We start from the raw sequence: 23,644 nt of genomic DNA on the forward strand, positions 1-23,644 counted from the left end.
AAATTTAAATTTTAAAATGTGTGTTATTTACGGGTGCCTGGGTGGCTCAGTTGGTTAAACATCTGACTCTTGATTTCAGCTCAGGTCATGATCTCATGGTCCATTAGATTGAGCCCTGTGCCAGGCTCCTGCTGGGTTTGGAGCCTGCTTAAGATTTTCTCTCTGCTCCTCTCACCCCCTGCGTGGGTGCTCGCTCACTCTCTCTCTCTCTCTCTCTCTCTCTCTCTCAAAACAAAACAAAACAAAAACTAATTGTGTGTCATTTAGGACTTTCATAGGACTTTGGTGGAGTTATGTTACCCTGGATCTTTTTGCCTTGCCCGAGAAAGAAAGAATAAGTCATTTTACAAAGTGTAAGAACATTGCATAATTTTAATAATACTTCTCTTTCAAAAAGCTTATGATAAGTACTATTAACTTATCTTGTACAGATGAAATAAGATTGGATTAGTGTCCTATTTCTGCTGTTAACAAATTACCACAAACTTAGTGACTTAAGACCACACAAATTTATGATCTTACAACTCTGGAAGTCAGAAGTCTGAGCTAAAATCAAGGTGTTGGTGGACTGCATTCCTTCTGAATGCTCTAAGCAAGACTTTGTTTTCTTGCTGTTCTCAGTTTCTACAAGCTGCCCTTGTGACTTAGCTCATCGCCCTCATCATTCTGACCTCTGACTTCCTTGTCACGTCTCCTTCTCTGACTCTCTTTCCTCCTTCCCGCTATTATAAAGGCCCTTGTAATTATATTGGGTCTACTTAGATAACCCAGGATAATCTCCTATCTCAAAATTGTTAATTTAATCATATCTGTGAATTCCTTTTGTCATAAGCAGCAGCATATTCACAGGGTCCAGGAAATAGGATACAGACATCTTTGAAGGAGCCCACTGTGCCTACTACAAAGATTGTTGCTAATTTTCACACACACAGTGTATCTCTCTTAACCTGTATCTCAACTAATTAGCATTTTGACAACTGGGGCTTGCAGTTCATTAATTAGATTATTAATGTTTGAGATTATCACTATTGCTAGTGTGCAGGAGCAAGAATTATTTATGGAATTTGAGGGGCAAAATCTCCAAAATGACTAATAAATAACAAAAGTAAGCCCTTATTAAGATTGAAGGGGTGATGTGACCTCACGAAGAAAATCTTTTTAACCGGGCATTGAGTAACCAGTACCACTAAATTAATTAGCTAAATACTTCCGAGAATTTCCCCAATTTGTCTGGGTATTGAAGGACATAATGTATAGTAAAGTCCATTGATAATGAACTTGGATATATTTTTTCTGTTCTCTGAAGACTTAATTTGGTGTTATAGTTCCCTAGACAAAAACTACCAGACATGTTTGCTTCACTCTTTAAATCTCAAAAGTAATTGAAGTCGGTTAAAAAAAAAAAAAAAATGGTTTGCCATTATCAGGTATTTAAACCCAGGGAAAAAAATTTAATTTGCCCTTTTCTCTTCATTTCTGTAGCAGTCTCCTAAATTTTGAAATGTAAGTAAAGGACTCAAAGTTGTAGAACCTTTTCCATTCTCAGAAGGCATATGTGCAAATTTTAATGATATTTCACAAACATCTGTGGCAATGGATGCTGACTTTGGTGGGTTCAAACATGGTCTGGAACTATTCTTACTGATCAGTGTGTAAAGCATTATACATAAGGATTCTAGAATCATCTTAGAAATGATAATCCTATTGCCCTTTTGTACCCTTGAAGGAGAATGAAGCCAGCAAGTATGAAGGACAGGGCTTTAAAGTTCCAAAGTTCATTTTCTATGTCCCTCTTGTGGTTCCTAGCATGCTTTAAGGTTTACCACAACATGTTTGGACTAAAACTCAATATTTAGAGTTACCTTGAAACAAACATTTAAATTAATTATAAATTACATTATTTCAACTCTTCTGAGCTTTACTGAAAAGAATGAGAAGAAAGTGATAGGTGGGAGTGACGGGAGATCCCAAATCAGGTAATTCTTTTTCCTGTAGTGACTAGCTTTATGTGTGGGTCTGAAAATAAGAGAAGATATAGTTCTATTTCTTGCCTTTTATAATTCTAATGATTGATTGATAGACAAGCAAGGAGTGATATGAGTGGAGCAGTCCTCAAATGGTCCCCAAAAGCCATTTTTAAGTAGTATCTCACAGTATAAGGATCCTCCTTAAGCTACATGGCTTAAGAACTTCTGTGTTTTATTGATCTCAGGTAGATATTTTTTTTAGATTTTAAATTCCCTAAAATCAGGATTTGTTTTATAGTTGATGATGTCTTACAATTACTTGGCAGTAATTTTCTTTCATAGTAATACATGAGGGAATGTAGCCTCCTACAGTTTTGATGGCATGTTACATCTGATGAAATATAGTCTTTATTACAGTGCTTCATTGAAGGGCTTTCTCAGATACCAGGGTGCTTGGTTATTTCCATCTCCAGCAAAATGATTTATACGAACTTTACTTTCCAGATAAACACCACATGTAAAGAAGGTTTAGGATTCCCAATACCAAATGATACTTTAGATGTTGGGAATTCAGGACTCAGAGACAGAGAAGAATAAATTCCATCTGTAGATACCCTTATAAGTAACCAGAAGAGGCTCTCCCCTTTGTGCAAGTGTCAGAATGATGCACACTTGATGAATGACACTGGCAAACCAGAAGCATTCAATTTACCTTAGCAATGTCCTGTTACAGGATTGCAGGCAACTTTTTTTTTAATACTTTACTCCTTTTCTGAATTTTCTTTAATGAATAGATATTACTTTTGTTTGTTTCTTTAAGTAAGTAAATGCTCCTTAATAAGATAAAGCCCCCCTTGGGTCAAGACAGTAATAATAGTAGCATTCTTTTGATGATATTTACTATCAAGTTGTACACTTCAAATATGTGCAATTTATGTCATGCAATTTGTACCTTAATAAAGCTGAGCTTGTCTTTTTTTTTTAAAGAGTCATAGTTGAAAAGATCATTTCTGTAGTGGCAGTATGACACAGTACAGTGAAAACATAAAGCAGATAAGTCCTTCTGAGATTCAGGAAGATTTCAAAGAGCACGTAAGTCTTGAGCTTTTTTATTCTGAGCCTTGAAGAAAGAATGAAGTTTACCAAGCAGAAAACAGAAAATGGCAGGACATGCATCCCCAAGGACAAGGAAAGCCTGCAAAGGCTTGAAGCACTCTTGCAGAGCAGTCATGACATCCCTTTCAGCCCTAGGTTATAATATTTTGTATACACATCATCTCCACTACTAACTCACCAGACACCCAGGCCCTATAGGCAGGGATTTGGTGCACTCACTCTATAACTCTTAAGGTGCCTGACAGAACCTTGCAGCCCTTGTAGAGTGCTCCCAGAGGAGTCTAAAATAAAAATGCACAGATGGGGTTAGCAACTCCCTAAGCTACTTATGGAAAACTTAGTAAGAGCCTTTGAGAGAGAGGAGAGAGAGAGAGAAGGCCTTTGAGACAGAAGCTATAGGTGTATGGGTGTCTGGGTGTCTGGGTGGGGTGGCAGGAAGTATAACATGGGAAGGATATAAGTGCCTGGGCCTTTGGGAGGGAGGAGCTTTGTTTCCCTCTACTCTGAACCCAGTCTGGCTCTGGCTTAGTGAAGGATGAAGGATCTGTACACTCTGTGGTAGCCGCAGGGTTTTGCAGCTACCTACGCAGGGCAGGATTCCTTCAAGAAGCAGCAGCCACAGGCCCTGTTGTTGGCCAGCAGAGACCTAATCAAAATGAGGACAGTGTCCTTGGGACCTAATCTTGGGAGAAGGCTCATAAGGTAACTCACACCCTCCACCAGCCAACTGGCTACATGCTAGCCCAATGTTGGTGAGGATGACAATGGGACATCATTCGTACCCACAGAGTGCCATGGTCAAGAAACACTGGGATTAGAGCCAGTATTTTCAAGCTAGTATTTGTTGGTTCAGTGCACCACCCAGAAGACCTCAGTTACAAACATGACATTACATATTAGAACAAAGCCTTTATTTTATTGTGCATCTCCAGAAGTTTCCTTCTTTCCAGAAGGGCAGACTTATATGGTGATTTTTTCTCACCAATTACTTTAATCATTTTCTACCTTTCTTCACTACCCACGCAAAATAGAAACAATAATCATCATTAATTACACAAATGTTTTAGGTAAAATTCAAAGTTCATGATCTCTGAAATGTATGCTCTTACAGTATGTAATTATAATTCAGGTTATCTGTGAGCTTATTTTTGGTTCTCTGCTCAGAGTCTATGGTCTGTAGTCATCATCTGAGGTTTAGGGTATCTAACGTGTACCCAGAAATAAAATGAGCTATTTCCCAAGAGTGTCAGTAAACAGTCTTACAAAAATTCCTGCTTTTTCTTTTAAGAATAAACTTAATGCTGAAAACTATCTCAGTTACCATGTTTGTCTATTTGATGGTGAGTGAGTATTTACCTCTCTAGTACAAGACACCTTCAGTATGTCAAAATCTACCCATGGCTCAGAGGAGTCGATTACATAGAACTCAAAGTACTTTTCACATATCAAAGCTAACATTAATTTATGTTCAGATATAAACTCTAAATTAATTAGAAAAGATGGAAAACATACCAGTCCATTTGAAGGATTTAACTGTGGACATCTTCTTAGTACCAACTATCCAAAGTAGGGCCAAATCATTTATTTATGAGGATTATACTTTAGCCCATCAGTTCAGGACCAGCAGTGTATTTCATTTTAATACACTGTTTCCAAAACCTGAATCTCAGGTTAAGAGTTGAGCTCCTTCTTTTTCTGCAGATGAATAGCTCATTATTACCAACATTGATATTAAAAGCATCTGTGTGTGATTCAGTCAGCCTAGCAGAGTGTGAATCCCTTCCGCTCCTGACTTTCCCACCCAGCCCCCACCCAATAGTCTGGCTGGTTTTGTACTGTTCCAGTGGATTCCTTTTTAAAACATCACATAGGTTTGAATATGCAACAAGTCACATTAAAGGACATCTCCTGTCCCATGACAAACATATTCATGGAGCAAACTTCTAGTAAAATATTTTAAACTATATAATAGAAGTGAATTCCATTTCACTCAGTTTTTGTCCCATGCACTAAAATTATAAAGAAGTTCCACTGGATTTTATATGCTGTGCTTATTCTTTTACATTCCTACCATCTCAATTAATTCATTCTTTCATAACTCTCCTTATATTTCATACTAAACGGGAATTTTGCAAGGAAGAAGGATGTGAATTCCCAAAACAAAATTTAGAATTCCACTTTAATGCAAATAAAATGAGATTCAATCACTATTTACCTAAACAGTAACTAAACTCAAAATACTATGGAGTACTGACTTTCCACCGTTTCAGGTAAGTGGAAATCTGTAGTAATCTTTCCGTCCACCAATATGAGACTGATAACAATTGTTCAGTGGAGTGTCCCTGGGGGCCTGGATGCTGGCCTCATCTGCAGAAAGGTGATGAGAGTAGAGAATCAAAGGGAAGTGGGTTAGATTAAAAGTCAGCAATATAATAAATCCTAATAAATAAATCCTAGTAATATGAACTAAAACCATAAACCTCATGGAAGGAAACATATAGATAAATTTATGACTTTGGATTTGGCAGCAGATTCTCAGATATGACACCAAAAGCATGAACAATGACAACAAAAATTAAATAAACTGAACTTCATTAAAATTAAAAACTTCTGTACATTATGTGATGGGGTGAGGGTGAGGAAGCATTTGTTATTAAACTGTTGGAGTTTTGGAACGAGTGAAAAAAAAAACTGTGCATTAAAGGACATTACCAATAAAGTGAAAAGACAGCTGACAGAATGGGAGGAAATATTTGTAAATCATATGTCTGATAAGAGTCTATTATCCAGAATATATAAAGAACTCTTTCAACTCAACAACAAAAAGGCAAACAACCCAGTTTAAAATGGGCAAAGTACTTAAATAGATATTTCTCCAAAGAAGATATAAGATGTCTAACAAAAACATGAAAATGTTAGGGAAATAAATATATCAAAGCACACATACTAAGATTGCTATGATAAAGTTTCTAAAAATTAAAAGAAAATGACAAGTGTTGGTGAGGATGTGAAGAAACCAGAACCCTCATACATGGCTGGTAAAAATGAAAAATGATTCAGTCATTTTGAAAAACAGTTTGGTAGCTCCTCAAAAAGTTTCATATAGAATTACCATATGACCCTACAAATTCCATTTGTAGCTCTATACCCAAAAGGACTGAAACAGCTACATACACATGTGTGTACATAGCACTATTCACAATAGCCAAAAGGTGAAAACAGCCCAAATATCCATTAATGGATGAATGGCTAAATGAACTGTTGTATATACATAGAATGGAATATTATTTGGCCATAAAGAGGAATGAAGTATTGGATGAATTGCCAAAACATTATGCTAAGTGAAAGAAGCCAGACACCAAAGGTCACATATTTTGTGATTCCACTCCCCAAAATATCCAAAATAGATAAATTTAGGATGCAGATTGGTGGTTGTCAGGGCCTGAGGGGAGCCGGGGGAAGGAAGAGATACTGCCTAACTGGCAAGGAGTTTTATTTAGGAATGATGGAAATATTTTGCAACCAAATAGAGGTAATTGTGGCACACCATGTGCCACTGAACTATTCACTTTAAGGTGGTTAATTTTGTTACATGAATTTCACCTCAATAAACAGAAGTCTACAACACAAAAGATAAATGGTTCTGAACTGTTTTACCAGAACTGCTTAGCCAGGACATTGAGATAAATGTTTCTCATTACAGTAGAGATCATGATTAGAGATTAGGGTCTGGGTGACTAGTAGTAGACCTCATATTCAACTTAGATTTTGAAAGTCAAAATGAGAAAATTAATTGATATTTCTTGTTCTTTTAGGACTCTCAGCTTGTTTCCTCTGGACACAATAATCCAAGTAAGAAAGACTTCTCTCTACAGCTTCATATATGGAGGGTGGGAGATGGAGGGGGTGAGGAAGGGAAGGTGCATGCAGTAGACTGTAGGTTGAGAAGGAATTTCACCAAAAAACCAAAATCAAGTCGGGGAAAAGAGGACCATTTGTTCAAGTACTGCCCAAATGGATAAGATTCAAGGTGATCTTGAGTGCTCCTCCATCTTTATTCAAGAGAAGGAGGTGCCAAACATAAAATGGTGAATTTCAAAGGAATGCTAGGAGGAAGGAACACTATGCTCTATTATGGTTGGTCTCTGGTATATGAGGAGGGAAAAAAACCTTTAAAGACAACTAATGAGTTACCTAAATTGAAAAAAAATGAGTGGGCCAAGAGAACAAATTAGAAGACCTCAAGATAAATGACCTTAGAATGCATGAAGATATCATGCCCTCTTCCAGAGATAGGCAGGCTGCAATATCTAAGAAGGAATTTTTTATTGAAACCAGTGTACAATAAAACATACGGGCTTTATCGTCAAAGAGAGAATGTTATTGTTTCATGAAGTAGTGTTTTAGTTCTCTTCTTTGGCATGAAGTAATTGGTGTTAGTATCTTCTTGAGCATTAAAAATGCATAACCCGGGGCACCTGGGTGGCTCGGTTGGTTAAATGTCCAACTTCGGCTCAGGTCATGATCTCACAGTCTTTGAGTTCGAGCCCCACGTCGGGCTCTGTGCTGACAGCTCGGAGCCTGGAGCCTGCTTCGGATTCTGTGTCTCCCTCTTTCTGCCCCTCCCCCACTCACACTCTGTCTCTCTCTCTCTCTTTTTCTCAAAAATAAATAAAACATTAAAAAAAACTTTTTAATTAAAAAATTGTCCATGTCATGAAAGCACACTCACAAAGACTGGGCATTGTTAGTCTCAAAACCAGCCATTCAGCTAAGAGCACCCCTTGCCAATTACAAAGCTATGTTTGAACATGAAAATCACTCTGAGCTAGTAAATGCATCTTTGGAACTGAGGCTCACCCACTGAGCGTCTGTGAGACAGAAGGCTTGAGGAGAAAAGACATCCAGACAAATGTGTTAGGAAGCCCGGACTTTTAATGCACAGCTAGAGAAAGGTCAGGGAAGGGGAATGATGGCATAATGACACAAAGGCAATATCACTTAATTATCCCACCCTCTTTTGGGATTTGCTGTGAGCACAAGCACTGGTGAAGTGGCGAAAGGCCAAGGGACTTGAAATCTGAAGACTATAAATTCACTGGTAAGAAAAGAAATTAGAAGAAATGCCTGATTAAGTCCTTCATGAGATGTGCAGTATCAGCATCATATGCCTTATGAACATACTAAAAAACATGCTAGAGTATACAGAAGAGTTGCCATTACTTTCCTCACTGTTTCTTTCCATTTGAACTTAAACAGTTCAGAGTAAAGAGAACATAATCGATGAATGAATGTACTTTCCCTGAGCTTAGAGTTTTTGACATAAAGAACAAAGGAAATAGCTGTTGAGTCTTTTCTATGTTCCAGTGCCTTGATGTGTTATTTCACTTAATCCTAACCATAGCCATATAAGGTAGGCGTTACCATCCCCATTTTACACATGATGAAAATGAGATTTTGAAGACAATAACTAACCCAGGATCACATGGCTAAATGAAAAATGACTGCCAGGATTTGTATTCCAGGATCTCTACCCCAAAGACAACAGACTGTATTTCACTACCTTGACCCCTGTCATTTCACAGTGGATTTGAATTCTTGTCCAAGAACTATATACTTTGACTTTGTATGCATCTGGCATATTTTTATGGCATGTCATAAATCCTCATGCTTATACTACAGTTTAGATTATGTAAAGCAGACCCCATCTTGTATGAAATGTGAAGTGACACCTGCCTTGTGTGGTATACTCTCTGGCATTTCGTTGTCAGGGAAATTTGTGATTGACTTCCTCTTTTCTAGGGGTAGGGAGATTTTTTTTCCCCAAATAATCCCCCAAAAGCCAAGTACATCTATAAAAAGGTAATACCACTATTTAAAAATCTGAGCTTTTTCTTTTTTTTTTTTTAATTTTTTTTTTAACGTTTATTTATTTTTGAGACAGAGAGAGACACAGCATGAACGCGGGAGGGTCAGAGAGAGGGAGACACAGAATCTGAAACAGGCTCCAGGCTCTGAGCTGTCAGCACAGAGCGCGACGTGGGGCTCGAACTCACGGACCGCGAGATCATGACCTGAGCCAAAGTCGGCCGCTTAACCGACTGAGCCACCCAGGCGCCCCCAAAATCTGAGCTTTTTCTATAGATTATGGCATATTTAAAACTTTAGGAGAGCTGATGCCACCAGTAGTTCCAGTGCTGTGTTTTATTTTTGGTTTGGAATCATTATTGTTTGGAATATTTCTGGAATTCTGACTCCAGTAAATAGGTAGAAAATAGAAAAAAAAAAAAAACTGAACTTCAGAGACACCAAACACAAATATGTATGTGTGGATTGACGGACTAAGCATCACCACTTTAGGTCAGTGCTTTTTTCCTTTTTTTTTTAAGCTTTTTTTTTTTTTAATGTTTATTTTTGAGAGAGACAGAGAGAGAGAGAGAGAGAGGGACAGAGAGAGGGAGACCTAGTATCTGAAGCAGGGTCTAGGTTCTGAACTATCAGCACAGAGCCTGACATGGGGCTTGAATCCACGAACAGTGAGATCATGACCTGAACCGAAGTTGGACGCTTAACCGACTGAGCCACCCAGGCGCCCCAGGTCAATGCTTTTTTTCTTTTTGAAATTAGCAAAAGTATGTATGTCGATACTAAAGGGAAAGAGTGTGTGAATTAAACAGAAATTCTTTTAATCCAAATCTTTTAAAAGATGGATACTCTAGGGGCACCTGGGTGGCTTGGTCGGTTAAGCATCCGACTTCGGGACTTCGGCTCAGGTCATGATCTCACGGTCCGTGAGTTCGAGCCCCGCATCAGGCTCTGTGCTGACCGCTCAGAGCCTGCAGCCTGTTTCAGATTCTGTGTCTCCCTCTGTCTCTGCCCCTCCCCTGTTCATGCTCTGTCTCTCTCTGTCTCAAAAATAAATAAACGTTGAAAAAAAATTAAAAAAAAAAAAAGATGGATACTCTAGTCATTTTGTTGAATTACTGATTAATTTAATATTATAAAATATAAGCTTTTTAAGCATTGAGAAACTTAAATATTAAAATAGATGATATATGTCTGTGTTTTTTAAAAGTTTTGAGAGTGTCCTGTTCAAGAGGAAGACTACGCATAAGCACCTCTTCCCCTTTCTTTAGAATCCCCATTTAGCTAACCAAAAGCTATAGTAATGGAAATAAATCCATAATAGCACTGAGAACACGAGGGGATGCAATCAACAAACCAGAAGTTCTGTTGAGTTTCTGGAAAACAGAAGCAGAAAGGACCATACTGTTTGATCATCCTGGCAGGGAAGATCATGACCCAGAAAAAGAAAGAAAGGAAAATGATGGAAAAAACAGGAACAAGTTCTAATAGTGGTGGAAACTATCCTAGGGAGCTCTAGGAGAGACTCCATATTGCCACTTATTCCCAAGAAAGAATAGATAGGCATGGATTGTGAGCAAGATAGGAAGACCTGGGTCATTCTTCTACCAATTACCTCAACCCCCATCCTAACTGTTTTCTTATACAGAGCATCCAGTCTGGTTTTTCTCCCCAAAAAATTCAAAAGACAAAAAAAATTAGTTACATTTACTAAGAAAATGAAGAGCTGACCTGAAGTTCTACTTAACTACTGGAACTTTAATAAGAGAGAAGCAGAACAGATTCTGAGATGACACCAGACCTTAAAAATAGACATGTATGGTTGGCAAAAGAAGAGTCAAGTTTGCTGAAGATGGAAACAAAAAATACTAATACTCAGACTGAAGTACTTCCTACTTTTGTTGGAGTGTAGGGTTAGGGCTCCCAGCTTGCCTGAGGCCTCTCTTCTGAACCCTAAATAAAGCCTTTGAGTCACCAAACCCTATCCACTTACAAAGAGCTCTAAATCAGCCCTTCCCTCCAAGGCAAAGGAGTGTTAGGAAAAGAGATCAGTGTACCAGTATAGGAAATTCACACCATTTACCTTCATTAACCAACCCATTTTCATTCAAAAATGTGAATATATAACCAAGGAGCATCAAAGAGAAGGAATGGCCCTAAGGGAATCAATATATTAATTCAAAGAACAGAAGAAAAAAATTGCAAGTATCATTACAGCCTTCAGAAAAAAAATGAAATTATTTGTATTAAATATAAAGGGAACAGAATGGCATGAAAAAGAAGTCATTAGAGAATAAACAAGCACTTGAGAATTTAAATATGGCCAATAAAACTTAAAAAATTAATATAAATACCTGAAGTCTGGAATCTAGAATGTAAGGTTGAAAACATTTTCTTTTTCTGGATATTAAGCAAAAGACAGAAGGAAATACAAAAGGAAGGTAAGATACATGGAAGATCAATCAGGGAGGAAAGGTCAAAATCCAACTAATAGGGATACCAGAAAGAGAAAAGAAAGAAAATGGAAAAGAAGAAAAAGAATAAAAATAGAATTCTAAAAGAAATGAAAAACTCACTATCAAAACAACTCATAAACAAGAAAACAAGAGACTATAAACAAAAGCAATGAAAAACAGATGGCAGAGAATTAGACCGGCAAAGACTTGAGAGATTGGAATTACCAAGCCCAAAATACAAAACAAGAGTGCTTACTTTAATTTCTAGAAATAAAAGAGAAGATTGAAAATGTGGTAAAGAAAGAAAAGATTTGAAGACATACTAATCAGAACCTCTATAATTGAGAAAATAAAAATAGAAAATAAGAATTCCTTAGGCTTAACAGCAGACGATTGGACATCACTGAAGAAAAAAGTAATGAATTGCAAAATTGGACTTAAGCAATTATCTAGAATGCAGCCTAGAGAAATGGAAAATACAAAATGGAAGTTAAGAAACATGAGGGACAGGGGCACCCAGGTGATTCAGTTGGTTGAGTGTCTGACTTGGTTTTGGCTCAAGTCATGATCCAAGGGTCGTGGGATTGAGCCACATGTCAGGCTCTGCACTGAGTGTGGAGCCTGCTTAAGATTCTCTCTCTTCCTTTGCCCCTGTCCCCAGCTCTTGCACTTTCTCTGTCCTCCCCCTTGCCCCTGCTGCCAAAAAAAAAAAAAAAAAGTAAAAGAAAAGAACATAAGGGATAAAGTGAGAGGTCTAATGTATATTCAACTAGAATTCCAGAAGGAGCGAAGGGAACAGAGTAAATATAAAGGAGAAAGCGGCTGAAAATTTTCCAGAATTGAAAGACACTACCACACAGATTGAAAGAACTCAATGAATATTGAACAGGATAAATAAAAAGAGGTCCACACTAGACACATTATAGTTAAACTGAAAATCACAAAGATAAAAAAAATCTTAAAATACCCTTTAATATCTTCAGAAAAGCAACAATTAGACTTCCAGTTGACTTCTCAATGGTAGCAATAGGATCCAGCAGACAGCAAATTTATAACTTCACTTTTGTGTATGTAGAAAACGACAGTTGATTCTCAAATGTATGTGATATAACAAAGGGCTAAGAATAGCTCAGACACTCCTGAAGAAGAACAAGGTTGGAGCCTGGCCTTTCTAGTATTAGAAATAAGTACATATTTTTTAGCTAAGTAATGAAGATAGTAATAGACAAATTGATCAATGAAACAGAAGACCCAGAAACAGACCCACAAATGTATGAAAACTAGATTTATTACAGAGCTGATAATGTAGACCAATGGAGAAAGAATGGGCTTCTTAATAAATAGTACCAGAATAATTGATTATCTATAGGGATAAAAAATGAAATTAATATACCACACCATATACAAAAACTTTTCCAGGTATTTTTTAAAGACCTGAATGTTAATATTAAAATTCTATACTTTCAAAAGATAATATAGAACATCTTTATGATATATTTATTAAAATAAAAAAGATATCAAATAAAGGAAAATGTTGATAAATTCATGTACATTAATATTGAGAACTTATAATCATCCAAAGATACCAGAAAAGGAGTAAAAAGACTCCCACTGGGAGAAATTATTTAAGGAGAGTCTCTGTGTGTGCATGTATATATGTGACAGGAGATTCGTATCAAGAAAATAGTTATTTTCTTCTATGAATTAAAAAAAAGAATACTACAAAAAAATTTTAAGGGTTTAAAGAGAATGTCACAGAGAGCAAGCACAATATATCTCCTCATTGGTACTCAGATATGCAAACACCACAATGAAATTACATTTTACATTATTATGTTAGAAAAACCTTTTAAATCTTAACTATAAGTTAATTTAGAAACCAGTTTAAGATTCTCCAGTAAAGTTAAGAATATATAAGCCCCACGTCTCAGAACTCCTAACACATGCACAAAGAAGGAGGTTCATGAATGTGTGTAATGACATCATTATAATGAAAAAAACTTAAATGTCCATCAAGAGTCAAATGAGTAAGGAAATGATGGTAGATTCTTATAAAGGGTTGCTGCACCACAGTGAGAATGATCAACACTACAATACATCATGATGGCTGACTCTCAAAATCATAATGTTGAGTGACAGAAGGAAGTCTCAGAAGAATGCATACAGTATGATTCCATTTATATAAAATTTAAAATCAGAAAAAACTGAAGAATATTTTATTTGCTAATGAATACATGGATGGTAAAAGCTATTAAGAAAAGAAAAGGAATGATTAACACAAGATTCCATTCCCAGATAGCTGGTGGGGATGGCAGAAATAGGAGGTTTCTGGGTTATTTCTTGGTAATACCCACTTCCTGGCCTGGAAGATGTTTTCAAAGTTAACTCATTTTAATTTTTTAAAACTTCATGTGTACACTTTCATATACATATACATTTTATGTACATTAAATGCATACTCTATTGAACATTTTTTTAAGGAAAAGTATAGCCCTTACTTGAGACAGATTAACACGTGGCATGATGAAATGTAAGAATGGGAATACATTTGACTGAAATGCCAGGAACACTTGCCTTCATTTGGGTTTATGACATTCCTTTCTGTACACATCCAGTCTTACTTCTTGGTTCTTTAGTGACTAATATTTAATCATTATAATATTATAAATCCTATTATTCATTGGTTTGTAATTTTTCTAATTGGCCTATAGGCAATTCCAAAAATTAAATTATTAATTAAATTAATATTAATGAGGGTGACTCATTAATAATTACTGAACAGAATATAAATATTTTAAATCTTGGCTATGTAGAAGGAAACGTATAGCTGTGCAGAGTTGTGTACAGTGGAGAGAGGGAAGGCAGGAGGGAAGAATAGATGAATGAATTTCCACATTTCACATAGTATACAGGAAAAGATACTGTCAATAGTTGATTAATCAAGAAATAGAAGGTTAAACTTAAGGTACTAAAGTTTAGAGGCACTAGTAGTAGAGGCACTAAAAGTAATAATAGACTAGTAAGAATTGTAAGCAGAGATGGTAGTATATTAAGTACCTTAAGTCTCATCTTTGATAACAGAAATCGTTACACAGTCTAAAGTCATTACATCTAGAAACAAGTATATCACTGAGCATAGTGGTTGAAGGGCTAACATAACTAAAAACAAAAGCTAGCAAAGTCAACACTGCAAACATGGATTCCTTTCATTATAAAGAAAAGTCATAGGGGTGCCTGGGTGGCTCAGGTCCTGATCTCATGGTTCTTGGGTTGGAGCCCCATGTCAGACTCTGCACTACCAGCATGGAGATTCTTGGGATTCTTGCTCTCTCCTCTCTCTCTGCCCCTCCCCTGCTCGCGCTTTCTCCCTCTCTCTCAAAATAAATAAAATAAACTTAAAAAAAAAAGAAAGAAAAGTTATAGTATAGCAACTTCCCTCTGCAGCAGAATACAGCTTAACGCAGGTGTATTTTTATTCCCTTTCAACAGTATGTAGTCCACCTTGTAGCACTGTTGATGGAGAGTACATACTCCAGGAGTGCAGTCATGTTCTGTGTTTAAAGAGCATGAATTAGGTATTATTTATCTTTATGCTTGCTAGAGTGCCCAGCGTTTAAGTCCTCAGTGCATTGATTGGATTAAAAGTGTAGCTACTGTCATTTTTTTTTAAGTGGCCTATTGGGGCCATCAAGCTGTTTCATACCTCAAACTGTATATTCATCTCAGTGGTGAGTGTATCTTTCTCCTCTTCCTCCACTACTGTGACAGGGATTCTGTATTCATGACAGGTCATGAGACAGAAGACCTATATGAAGCATGTAGTATATGTTTAAGTACTGTGGAAGGCTCAAGTAGACAAATATGGAGCATCAAACTGAAAGTATGCATATAATATACGTATATACATACCTATGCATTTACATGTGTGTGTAGATATATATATCCTATGGCTCATTTTTTGTGCCCTCTTCCTCTCTGTAATTATATTTCCACATGCAAAATAACCACAGTGCTCCTGAGCCGTTCTTTTATGTCCAGTTTCTTAATGATCAATACAGAGACCAGTGTGGTATCTATCATGAAAACAGCTGAAATAACCAGGGTGACCCCAAAAAGTCTTCTTTGGTGGCTGCAGGGAAACACCTGAGCATCCAACTAAGAATTTTTTTTGTCAAGAGTTTTCTAGTATACATTTATTATTTTCCCTTGGGTCCTGAAAAAGAGACTATGATTCTTAATGGCTTATGTACTTAAACATTTCAAGTTAACTTCAGAAATTGCATCACCTAAAATTTCAAGATGTTGAGAATTTTATGTCTTATTCTTTGTGAATGACAAACACAGCTTTAATCCCTGTCTCCATTCTGAGCTTCCTTTTCCCCCAGAAAGATTAATTCATTATCAGCACCCAAGTCAGAGAACACTCTCTCTAGGACCATCTGTAAATGCCCTGTTTGGCCCCATTGTATCCTTCCTATTCTGTTTTTCCCTGTTGCCACAACATAAGTGCTGCTAAGAGCAGAGATCATCAGCTGCAGCTTTGTCCCTGAGCTGATCCAGCCCACAATTCCTGCAGCCCCCAGATCCCATGTGCACTAAGGCCTGTACCCTATCAGCCTGCAGTTTATCTGACAGCATTGTTGCTCAAGGTAAAACATACTTATTCAAACATCCAAATAATTGTCTCTGTTTATATTATTGATTTTCTGGGTTTTGACAGAAGTTGTTTAGCAATGTTTACTATTGCCTGCTGCTCCTGAACCTGCTGTTTTACATTCTTGATTAAGATTTTATGTGGGGTTATTACCAGTGGCTATAAACTCAGGAAAGTAACCAATTTTCCCAAATTAAAGGGGAAAATATATCAATATGTTTCAGAAATTAAACCTCCATTTAGTTTTGTCTTACATAATGCAGGTGTTACAGCTCTTATTTGGCATTCTGGCAGGAAGCATGGTTACTTCGTGGAAAAGTGATCCTGGAAAGAACTAAATTAGGTTATTTTCCAGCACTAGAACCAGTTGATGAGGACTTACATGTCTCCTATATAAGTACACCACAGACTGGCCTGGAAGACAAAAATATAGTATCAAACTATGAGCTTGAAAGCAAGTTTGTTTATTTGCTGCCTCTACTTTTATTTCAAAATGGATTCCTTTGTACTGGGGCTTTGTCTAATCAGTGTTTGTTATCAAGGCACCTAAATCAGTTTTGTGGCTTTTTAACAAAGTGACTGTCCCTCATGGTTTTTCTGGCACTGTGTAGACATATTAACAGAGTTATATCTGAGATAAATGTGTGGACTATATATGTAACTGTGCCTTTTTTCCCTCACAACTCTTTAATTTTCTATTTAAAAAAGGAGAAATTGTAAAGTTTCCTTTTTTTAAGTTTATTTTGAGAGAGAGAGAAAACCGGTGGGCGGGGTGGGGGGGGTGGGGAGGTTGCGGGACAGAGAATGGACAGAGGATCCAAAGCAGGCTCTGTGCTGACGGTACAGAGCCCAACACAGGGCTTGAACTCATGAACCGTGAGATCATGACTTGAGCCAAAGTCAGACACCTAGCTGACTGAGCCACCCAGGATCCCCTGTAAAATTTACTTTTGAGTTCAGTTTGGGTGATATCTTTGGAATGTGTTCATCATGAAAATAAGTTAAACATAATTACATCATGTTAATCATGGAATCATTCCTGAGACTAGGTGACCACAAGCTAATGTCATCTGCTGACAAGGGAGGCTCATCTAGTGCCATTGGCCTGAGGTTCTACAAGATGTTTAGGCCTGACTTGAAAGGGCAAAGCAAAAGCAAGTGGCCGCCATCAAGCCCATTTCTTACAACCCACAACCTTTTCTAGGCTTTACTCAACTGTTAGCACCACACAATCATCATAACTCTAGCCAACTCACACTTGCAAGTCATGACCCTCCCCCTTCCTTCCCCTAGCCTCAAGGAAATAAAAAGACGCACCTTACAAAATAAGGATGCATGGTTCAAACCCTCAATGGCCAAGGATCGAAGAATTATGTCTATTGCTAGAAGAATTTGCCATTTAAAACTACTAAAAGTGAACTGGTTCCAGACTCCCTTAATTAAAGCCTATTAAGTGTTTGATGACCACAAACCACAGAAACATTTCTTTAGCTAGACTTTCAAATGGTCTGGAAGGATTTCTGGTTTATACCTTATTCTCCATTAATTCAGGGGTCCCCAAAAGCTGCTGCCAGGACTTTCAGTGGGTATACATCTTGGGGATCTTGTAATCTATCAATGTTCTGTATGGTCCTCTCCTCCACCTTCTTATGGAACCTGACCTGCTTGGATTAGCAAAAGGGATCAAAGGTCAAAATGCCTTGCATGTTAGAATGCTAATGGAGTTTATTTCCTTAAATTGTCTGTAAAATGAAATGGAAGGAAACAGGTATCTGTAAGATATTCATCTTTTGGCAGGGTCTCCACTCTGAACCTCTGGTTGTTTGCAAACAGCTCCTAGTACCTACTCACAGATCCATGCCTGAGCAATTGTAATACATAGAAGAAATTACTTGACAATCCGGTTCTCAGACAATAAAAAGATGTTTTAAAAGCCTCCTGCTGCACATTTTGAAAGATTTTTAATAGGAGCATTGAAATATATTTAATCTCTCTTAAATCTTAAAGACTATAACACTCACATGTTGACATTTTTTGTCTGCTTCCTTTTTAAGAGAAAGGTGATGCTGAGCCAGAGAGTCCTGACAATGGCACATCGAATACATCGTAAGTCTCTTTCCTGTTTCTATCCAGATAATATGTCTATAGTATGAAACAGTGCAAATATCACGTAAGAGTAATACTAATAATGGAAGGAAGCCTGTGGTTCTCTTTCTCATGATGATGTCTTTCAATGCTTTTGGGTGCGGACACATTTTGAGGTCTTTCTTATGCTTTAGCACAGTAAGAGTAATCTTAAAAATGTAAATACTCCTCCTGATAAAATAGAAATGTAGTAAGATTTCAGGGTGTGTGTCATTGGGGAGAAAGGAGACAAACCCTTTAGAATTTGGCTGGAGATTTTCAGCCCTGTCCTAAATAACTGTGTGACTTTTCACATATACTGGGAGGTATTCTGTCGTACACACGATGAAGTACCAATGTCATTTTAAAAGCCTGCCATCTCCAACCTCACCTTGGAATTGTGTGAAAAATATGATGATGAATATCTCTGGAATCTCAAATTTGTCATGTTTTTGAATTTACAAACGCAATTTTAAAAACATAAGAAAAGGCACTTAGAAAGCATGTGTTCCTCACTCTCTATTTTTTGTCTTTTTCCCCTCAGTACTCAAAGAATCCAAATGTATTTTTAATGATTAATTTGATACCAATTTTATATCCCAAAGTTTAAATAAAATAATTCACGAGCTAGCAAATTACTTTAGCTTCACAGGAACCAGTCACAGGTTGGCTCCTTAAGAATCTTTATTTTTATTACTCTGAGGGGCAAGATAAGTTTTCTTATTATGAGACAGCTTTGTGAATTTATCTTTGTGTGAGCCAGTGCTCATATTGCTCAGCATCTAAAATGCTATTCATTAGATACCACACCTCGTGATACAATATTATTGAATGTCTTATTTTGTCCAAGATCTGTTTCTCATTCTAGGAAGATCCTTTGGTGTGTATCAGAGGGCTATATATTTCACAAAAGATATAATTACATGTTTGTCTTTCTTAAAATATTGTCCTAAAAATTCTAAATAGTTCTACTGTCATGATTTCTGATGATATAATGAATGTGACTAGTCTTAAGTGGTTCAAATAGTACTAATTTTTAAATTTTTGTGCTGCAAAATATAATGGGAAAAGGGTTTTAATGCCATCTGGAGGCATTCTAGAGAACTGAAAAGGGTAGAATCATTTCAAATTTTGGTTCTTTTGAGTAACATTTGAAACTGGATAAGAATCAATATACTAGACTATAAGCTGTTTGGGAATAAGTTCTATAATTTTATAAAAATGCGTATTATTGTAGAAACAACAATTTTTCAAATTCTCATTAACAAAATCGTTTTAAAAACAAAGGAACATATAAAGTATGTTGAAGAACTGCCAACATCCCACATTTAATTTTACAAATTTTAAAATCACATTTAATACACATCCTAGTTTTGTTAATGCAGTTTGATGTGCCATTAGTTCTTCTTTTCTTATGCTTTCTAAAAAGCCTATTCTCTAAAAAAAATTGGTTTCCTTATGTTAGTTTCTTATTAAAATAAATATGTTGTTTGAGGAATTCTTTTAAACCCTCTCGAGATGCCAGAATGATAAAAACTTGAAGTATCATCCCACACTCATCATCTACCTCACATCTGCCTCTTGAACTAGAAGTAGCAAAATAAAGTCTTAGGTTGAAAGGGTTTTTCTTTAAAAAGTGGAGAATTCTGAACTTGAACCCTCTAACTAGTTCTCTCATAATTTGGCAAGAGGAAGAACATATTATGAACAAAGAGCAATGACTCGGGATGCCTGAGATTTGTGTAGCATTTTATATTTTCTGTGCAGTACCTTATTTGAGCTTTACTTAGGTAGACGGGTAGGGCAGGAGCAATATCCTTATTTTATAATACAAGGAATCTAGGATCAGGAAAGTCATTTGAATTAAGTTAAAAAAAGACACAGATCAGTTATTTTGCTTTTTTGCCCATTTGCCAAACTGAGGGGTGAGTAGATCAAAGGAGACAAAGGAAAGCCTTGAGTCAGAATCAAGTTGAAAAACTGTGATCAGATTATTTGTTAAGTGGTAAGTGTATTAGTTTGCTAAGGCTGCCATAACACAGTGCCGCAAACTGGATTCCTTAAACAACAGAAATTTGTTGTCTCATAGTTCTGCAGGCTGGAAGTCTAAGATCAGTCAGTAGGATTGGTTTCTTCTGTGAAGGAGGGATCTGCTGTCCCAGACTTTGTTTTACAGATGGCCATATTCCCCCTGTGTTTCTTCACATAATCTTCCTTCTGTGTATGTCTCTGATCCAAATTTCTCCTTTTTATAAAAATACCAGTTATATTGGATTAGGGCCCACCCTAATGGTTTTGTGTTTACTTTATTACCCCTATAAAGACCCTGTCTCCATATAAGTTTACACTATGAAGTATTGGAGTCCAGGACTTCAACATAAGGATTTTGTGGGGAAACAGTTCAACCCATAACATTAAGGCTCAGAACAACCAGAAGGATACAGAAGTCAGGTCAGGAGAATGGGGAATGTATAGATGCCAGGATATTAAGTAAGGTGTAAGAACCCAAGTAAAACAGACCAGCAGTGATGAGTTCCTTTGTTGCTGAAGGGGTAAAGAAGCAAAGCAAAGAAAAGTGTAGATAATGTACACACAAAAACATGGGGAAAGATACCTCTTTAACATCCGTGGTTTAATGGGACAAACTCAGCTTCGGTAATGCTTATACATTCATCTGTCTGTATAATTCAGTGACCCTGTAATGAAGCTATTATATGAGTTTAAATTATAGCATTTAATTGGGAGTGTCCTGACAGGGAGCTCATTTCCTAAAGAAGCATCTTTCCTCCTCAGCCTCTTTTAAAGCAAGAGATCAGCATTATTTACAATGGCCAACACATGGAAACAAACCAAGTGATCACTAATGGATGAACTGATAAAGAAAATGTGATGTACATACACACACACACATATACACACACAATAGAATATTATTTGACCATAAAAAATGAAGGAAATCCTGCCATTTTCAACAACAGGGATGGACCTTGAAGGCATTACGCCAAGCGAAATAAGTCAGACAAAGACAAATGCCATATGATCTCAGTATATATGCGGAATCCTAAAAAAAAAAAAAACAAAAACAGATTTGTGGTTGCCAGAGATAGGAACCAGGGGAGTGAGGGATGAGCAAAATAGGGGAAGGTGGTTAAAACATACAAATTTCCAGTTGTAAAATAAGTCCTGGGGATACAATGTACACCTTGACGACTATAGTTGATAGTACTCTATTGTATATTTGAAAGTTGCTAAAAGAATAGTTCTTAGAAGTTCTCAAACCAAGAAAAAAAATTATAACTATGTGTGGTTGTGGATGTTAACTAGACATTGTGGTAATCATTTCACAGTATATACATATAGTTGACCCCTGAACAACATAGGTTTGTAATGCACAGATCTGCTTATATGTGGGGTTTTTTTTCAATAAATACAGTACTGTAAATGTAATTTTTCTTCCTTATGACTTTCCCAGTAACATTTTCTTTTTTCTAGCTTACTTTATTGTACCAATACAGTATATAAGTCATATAACATACAATATATATGTTACTTGACTATTTATGCTATCAGTAAGGCTTCCAATCACCAGTACACTATTAGTTAAGTTTTGGGGGAGTCAAAAGTTATACATGGATTTTTGACTGCCTGTGGGTTGGGGCATCAACCACATTTTTCAAGGGTCAACGGTATGTCAAATCATTATGCTGTATACCTTAAACTAATACATGAATGAATAAAAGCAGGAGATTAATCATAAGTTTTAGATAGTCATTGCTTGGTAGGACAGAATAGTCAGGATAATACATGAGGATTCCCTCAGGATGTATTATTTAATGATCCTATGAGTATTCATAAAGATGAAAGGTATAATTTATTCTTAACACACATGCACACCATAAGTTAAAATTTCTGTGAGAGAAATTTATGTCAATAAATTATGTCAATAATTGGGGCGCCTTGGTGGCTCAGTTAGTTAAGCCTTTGACTTTGGCTCAGATCATGATCTCACAGTTGGTGGGTTTGAGCCCCGCATCAGGCTCTGTGTTGACAGCTCAGAGCCTGGAGCCTGCTTCAGATTCTGTCTCCCTCTCTGCCCCTCCCCTGCTCATGCTCTGTCTCTGTCTCTCTCTCAAAAATGAATAAACATTTAAAAATTTTAAGTTATATCAGTAATAGAAGAGATTATATTGGATTACCTCTCCTGTGGATAACTGTTATAAACTCTGTACAAAATATTTTTTCAACTATTTGAAGGTATTATTATATGCTGACTAAAAGAAGGCAGATAATGTTGGAAATTTGTTCCTTGAAAGAAGGAAATTGGACTGAGTGAATTGAACTGGGTGAGATCTGCATTTATACAGCTTCTCCCTGAGGGTTCTTTCAATCCACAAAGAGCAACTAGAATTCAAGGAGAAAGCCACAGTCATATTTGCTTGAAGTGTCCAAAAATGGAGTTCAGGGCTGACAGAGTAGATGGGCTTTAAGGGAGGAAGTTCCAAAACACAAAGAACCATATAAAATAGAGCTTCACTTCTTTATATAAATTCCTCTCAATCCTTGGATGACCCCTAAATTGCATATATGTGGGGGAGATGCCAGTGAGCCCAGTGGAAAACAATAACTAGAAAGCTGAAAAACTGAGCAGAGATTTCAACTGCTGCCTAATGCCTACAACTACTGCCTGTAGAATTTGGAATTTGAATCCCATCCAATTACAAGAGCTTGGTAAACACCTTGAGGTTTTTTTCAAAACCTCAGAGGGGCTATGCCTTAATAAAGGACTAATCCTAAAACTAAAGACAAAACCAAAATGTCTTATAACAAAATGTAACACTAAGTACCCACAAGTTTCAGGCGATCAGCTAAGAATTTGAGAGAACAAAAAAAGTCTACGTTATTTAAAGGAAGAAAACAGACTCTAAAATCTCTATAATATATCATGACAACGTTCATTAAAATTAAAATTAAAGGATATGTGAAGAAATAGGAAAATGTGATCCATAATCAAGAGAAAATGTTGTCTGTCGTAGACCTTGAGATGACCTAGGTGTTGGAATTTTCAGATAAGAACTTTCAAGCATCTATTATAATATGTTCAAGGACATAAAGGAAAAAAACATTTTCATAATGACTGAAAGAAAGGAAATGGAAGCAATAAAGAAAGACCAAATGAAAATTCTGGAACTGAAAAGAACAATATTTGAAATGAAAATTTCGCTAGATAGCCAATAAGAATTATCCAGTATGAAAAACAATGAGAACAAAGATTTAAAAGCAATAAACAGAGCCTCAATGCATTATGGGACAATATCAGGTAGTCTAATATACATGTACTTGGAGTCCCAGAAGGAAAGGGCAGAGAAAAGAGATCAGGAAAATATATGAAAAAATAATAACTGAATGCTTCCTAAACTGGGTAAAAAAATTAACTTACAAATACAAGAAGTTCAGCTAACCCT

At 36.6% G+C, this 23,644-nt stretch overlaps 1 protein-coding gene across 10 annotated transcripts in view; it reads left to right on the plus strand.

Annotated features, from left to right (window-relative positions):
* AFF3 (ALF transcription elongation factor 3) overlaps positions 1-23,644 on the plus strand; it is a 568,021-nt gene that overhangs the window by 377,849 nt on the left and 166,528 nt on the right. For all 10 annotated transcript variants that reach the window (XM_053200457.1, XM_053200460.1, XM_053200461.1 and 7 more), the window contains 2 exons: positions 6,899-6,935; positions 18,113-18,164. In XM_053200457.1, coding sequence (XP_053056432.1) covers positions 6,899-6,935; positions 18,113-18,164 — 89 coding nt within the window. The remainder of the gene's footprint in view (positions 1-6,898; positions 6,936-18,112; positions 18,165-23,644) is intronic.

This window comes from Acinonyx jubatus, chromosome A3, assembly GCF_027475565.1.
Source record: "Acinonyx jubatus isolate Ajub_Pintada_27869175 chromosome A3, VMU_Ajub_asm_v1.0, whole genome shotgun sequence".
NCBI classification, from domain to species: domain Eukaryota; kingdom Metazoa; phylum Chordata; class Mammalia; order Carnivora; family Felidae; genus Acinonyx; species Acinonyx jubatus.